Here is a 4,392-nt window from a genome sequence, read left to right on the forward strand (position 1 = left end):
ATTTGCATATATATATCCTTATATTTTTTTTTTTGCATATTTATTCATAAAAATATTAATCATTTTAATTTTCAACTGTTAATTTTTAACGGTGTTAGATGATACGAGTACATATTCAAAAAAAATATATTTTATGAGGGTATACATGCAGATATCAATTTTGAAAGGGTATTTATGCAAATTTGAATGTTTGGGACAGTATGCATGTAGAAATCTAAAAAAGAAATGGCAGTATTGACAAAAATACACCACAATTTATCTGGACCATGGGGGGAATGTGCAAGGGTCTTGATCTTATTTTATTTTATTTTTTCTAGTAAAGAGGTCTCTAGATATATTAGACAATCCAGAGAAAGTCTTTTGCTCCAATTTTTTTTTAAAAAAAAAAAAAAACAAACTCTAATCTTCTAAAGTTCGACCAAGATAAAATCAAGGCCTAAATTTTTATATAATCATCAATGTTCTTTACCAATTTAGTAAGCTGGTATATTAGAAACCTTATTCTTTTTGGATGTCCAAGAAAAATATATGATGAAGAATTTCTGAGTTACTAATATTTAAATTTAAAAATTTTTGAAATATATTATTATTATGATATAGGAATTGTCCTTCAATAAATTTTCCATGAGCCACACATGATAGCAGACCTTTCTTTTCTTCTTACCAAATATGAACCTCTTGTACCATGCATAGTTGCATGCTGTATAACAACACCATGTTCCTTTCCTTGCGATCCTTGAAACAATCATTGTTAGAACCTTTTTGCAGCCTCTTACAGCCGCGCCCCCACCACCCCACCGCCCCCCCCCCCCCCCCCTCCTTCCTTTTTTTTTTGGAACTATTTTACTTTACTTTTTTTTTTTTTGAGAATGCATTGGTATTATAGTTATATATTAGAGTAGTGGATCATGAGCAACCCTACATTTAATCATGCTTTGTATGAGAGTGGTACCAAGATCAATGACCTCTGACATGTTACAGACAAGTAAATAAAAATGAAAGCTCCATTGGTTGAAATTTTTATGTCAATTTATAGGTAATTTAGCATCAATAACTAAAAGCATGCGTCTGTGATACGACAAGGACTCATGTTTTTCTCGTGCCAGTGCAAGACAGTCCTCAAGGCCATTGACTTGAGATGTCCCAATCTACTCTTATGTTGCCATAGTAGATTGTCATTTTCTTTATAAAAATATTCTTATTATACTTAACGAGTAACAGCTTATAATCATGTTAGATTTCAACATGATAGGTTGCATGTTGTTGTAACTTTAGAAATTCTACTGTAAGAAAAGAAATCATTGCGAAACATGAACTTACCATTGATATTAAAAAGGCTAAAATGCAATATAAAAAAATAATCTAAATTGAGATAGTATCTTCGCCCGTCACCTGATAAATTTCCACGGACACCGTTATTCCACCCTTATTCCTGCCATGTTATCTGCCGCTATATGACAGGATAACTATTCCTCGGAAAAAAAAATAATAAACAAATAACGGCATGAAGAAGCCGGCGCGCCGAGCCGCGGAGCATCCATCGTGCTGACGTCACCGAGGCGGGAACCAATGACGACACCGCGTCGGATCCTATCTGTTGGCGACGCCACGTGGCACAAATTATTGAGGCATTGATGACCACAGTAATCGGAAGCGTGGTTGTTGTGTATATTAATTTATCTATATAAATAAATCTCCCCAATATTGTGGAACCCTCCCTCCCCCACCCCCTCTCTCTCTCTCTTCTCGGCACTTCCCCCAAATGGTCCATGCCTTTTTTTGTCGCGTGCCACCATTTGGCCACCCCCTTTCCCCTTCCGCGAAACAACCCTATCCTCCACCACATAATCTCTGGCTTACCCTATAAATTATCACTCCAACCTCTCTTGTAGTTTTCCCCTTGTATAACTAAAGCTAAGCACCTTCACCACATTCTTTATCCTCCCCCCTCCTCTTCTTCTTAGTCCCTCTGGCTCCATAGTGATCCACATCCCTCCTCTTTTGGAGATGGAGAGGTTAAGTGTCCATCAAAAGAGCAGCAAGCAAGCCAAGGCCAAGAAGAAGCCCATCAAGGTGGTGTACATCTCCAACCCCATGAAGATCAAGACAAGCGCCGCCGAGTTCCGCAACCTCGTCCAGGAGCTCACCGGCCAGGACTCCCCCGTCGCCAACTTGTCCAAGTCCCCCTACGTCGAGGATACCGGCGATCCCCCTCCGCTCCCTGAGCCTAGCTCTGGGGCCACCAGCACCCCCGGACCGAACCCTGTCATGAACCAGAGCTCAGATCCATGCCATAATGCGTTTAGGAGTCCTTCGAGTACTCCATATGAGATGATCGATGAGGCCTTCGATCCACAAATGCTTGAGAATATTCCGGGGTTCTTGCCGTCGCCGCTTTACCATGAGCCCCAGGGTCATGGCCTTTGAGACTACGATGCGGCGTGAGTTGTGCAAGCTTAATTTATTGAGGTTTAGTGGCATGAGATTGATGGACCTCTTGGTATGTAGTTGTGTTTGTGACGATGTCATTGTAGTATATATATAATTTGGCGCACTATACAACTAAGTAATCTTGAATTGTGACTTATTTGTGATTGAGTGTTACAAGGGTGATCCACCTGTTACTGGAGTTGGGGTATTGAGATGGTGATGGATATGACATGGATTTGATGATGGATAGCGGGAATAGGGACTGGATAGAGTGATATTTATTTCTTGTGGATATGTAGGCATCGCTCTCTCCAGAGGTTTCCCTCTATCCTTCATCTAGATGAACGTTCATATCCTCACCAAAACAACCACCACCACATATGATTGTGGACAATAAAATACCTGCAACCCAATTTCATACTGAAGGATGAACAGTGGATGTATTCAAAGCTCTCTGTGTGTGTGTGTGTGCGCGCGCGCGCGCGCGCGTCTCACACACACAAACAACAGATACATGGTCGATGCAAGATTGGTGAGACTATCTATGGTCATCTGAGTTGAGCTGGTCAAAGCATGAGGATTTGGTGGAACATATAGCTGAATCAACGCATGGTAATAAAACCCCCTTTTGAGGTGAATACTTACCTAGAAACATCTGCTAGCAACTTCCAAGGACTTAGATCTCAAAGACCAAGATCTAGATCCTCCTTGTTTGCTATCTGATATGATTATTTTGTTTCAGTGCTCTTTCTTTTGTGAGTAATAACTTGGGGTTGCCACCTTTCAGGTTTGAACCAGAAACCGCTCTCTAATGTTTGCACCGACGGGTGTTACAATATGGGTGATATTTCTGCTTGTACTACTTGTCATTAATGTCCTGGATCCAATTTTGTGGGATGCAGTTGAAAGCTAATTATGAAGATTGTTGTTTTGTAAGTCTTTGATGTACATGTATTTTTCTTTCAAGAAAGTCTTAGAAATGTGTGCATTATTGCATATATACTTCTTGAGCTGACTGGTTTTCATTTTTAATTAAAGCTTGTTATTATTATTATTTTTTATTGTCTGTGTATGCAATTAAAGCATGCATGAAATCTAGTGCTACCTATTAATCTGTAGTTAACTATTTTTTTGAAGAACTATTTATAGTTATTTCTTCGATATCCCTTTTTTTTTTTTGAGAACATAGATGGTGTGCTTAGATAAAAAATAATCTGTATTTATGTTATCCATTAAGTGCTAAACAAGAACTGTGAGTTCTCATGTTTTGAGAGCATAAAAAGAACTCGGTGCCTCACTTAATCTTACATAGTTTTCTTTTCAATGGAACTCACTTCTAATTTAGGTGAACTAGAATTAGTTGACCAAGACATAATTAAGTTTTGCTCTTTTTTGATCTTTCGATGAAATGAAAGATAGACCCCGTCTTGTCGCCAATAATGTTCAGTGGACGAAGATATCTCGTCCATATGGAGCTGAACGTACGTAGGCTCAAGCCCCAGAGTTCTACTGATTTTAAACTAAATAGTTAGTAGTGTTCAGTCTAACGGAGGAAAACTAAACTAGCTATGTGTTCTTATTATAATTACAAAAGCATAACAGCTCCCCCCCCCAAACCAAAAAAAAAAGAGAGAGAAAAGCTAAACAAAATTGACTTACAATATCATAGTTCTCTTCAATATTGCCTGTGACTTCGATGTTTTCTTACCGCAAAGCAGATCTTCATGTTGGAAAGATCACATCTTGCAATCAAGATACTTTTCCTAATGCTTTGGGATCCAACTGATGGTGGTGCATGCCATGCATGGAGATAGACCAATACCATTAAATAAAACATCTAGCTAGTTTTATTTGTGATAAATTGATGAAAATTAATTGTTGTCGCATTTCTTGATAATTATGAGTTAATTAGGAGTACTTTTTCCAACTTTTTTTTTTTTTGTTGAAAGTGTTACTCTTTCC

General features: G+C 38.4%; 1 protein-coding gene across 3 annotated transcripts; it reads left to right on the top strand.

Annotated features, from left to right (window-relative positions):
- Positions 1–1,806: 1,806 nt before the first annotated feature.
- LOC114912795 (uncharacterized) lies at positions 1,807–3,484 on the top strand. 3 transcript variants are annotated; one of them, XM_073245009.1, is made up of 2 exons: positions 1,807–2,500; positions 3,218–3,484. In XM_073245009.1, the coding sequence occupies exon 1, from the start codon at positions 2,008–2,010 to the stop codon at positions 2,425–2,427; it is 420 nt and encodes a 139-aa protein (XP_073101110.1). In that variant the 5' UTR covers positions 1,807–2,007; the 3' UTR covers positions 2,428–2,500; positions 3,218–3,484. The 3 variants fall into 3 exon arrangements, 1 of the variants encoding a protein (XP_073101110.1); XR_012135045.1 differs by lacking the exon at positions 1,807–2,500 and adding an exon at positions 2,507–3,063; XR_003798659.2 differs by lacking the exon at positions 1,807–2,500 and adding an exon at positions 2,507–3,042.
- The last annotated feature ends 908 nt before the right edge of the window (positions 3,485–4,392 follow it).

The sequence above is a fragment of the Elaeis guineensis genome, chromosome 10 (assembly GCF_000442705.2).
Source record: "Elaeis guineensis isolate ETL-2024a chromosome 10, EG11, whole genome shotgun sequence".
Classification (NCBI taxonomy): domain Eukaryota; kingdom Viridiplantae; phylum Streptophyta; class Magnoliopsida; order Arecales; family Arecaceae; genus Elaeis; species Elaeis guineensis.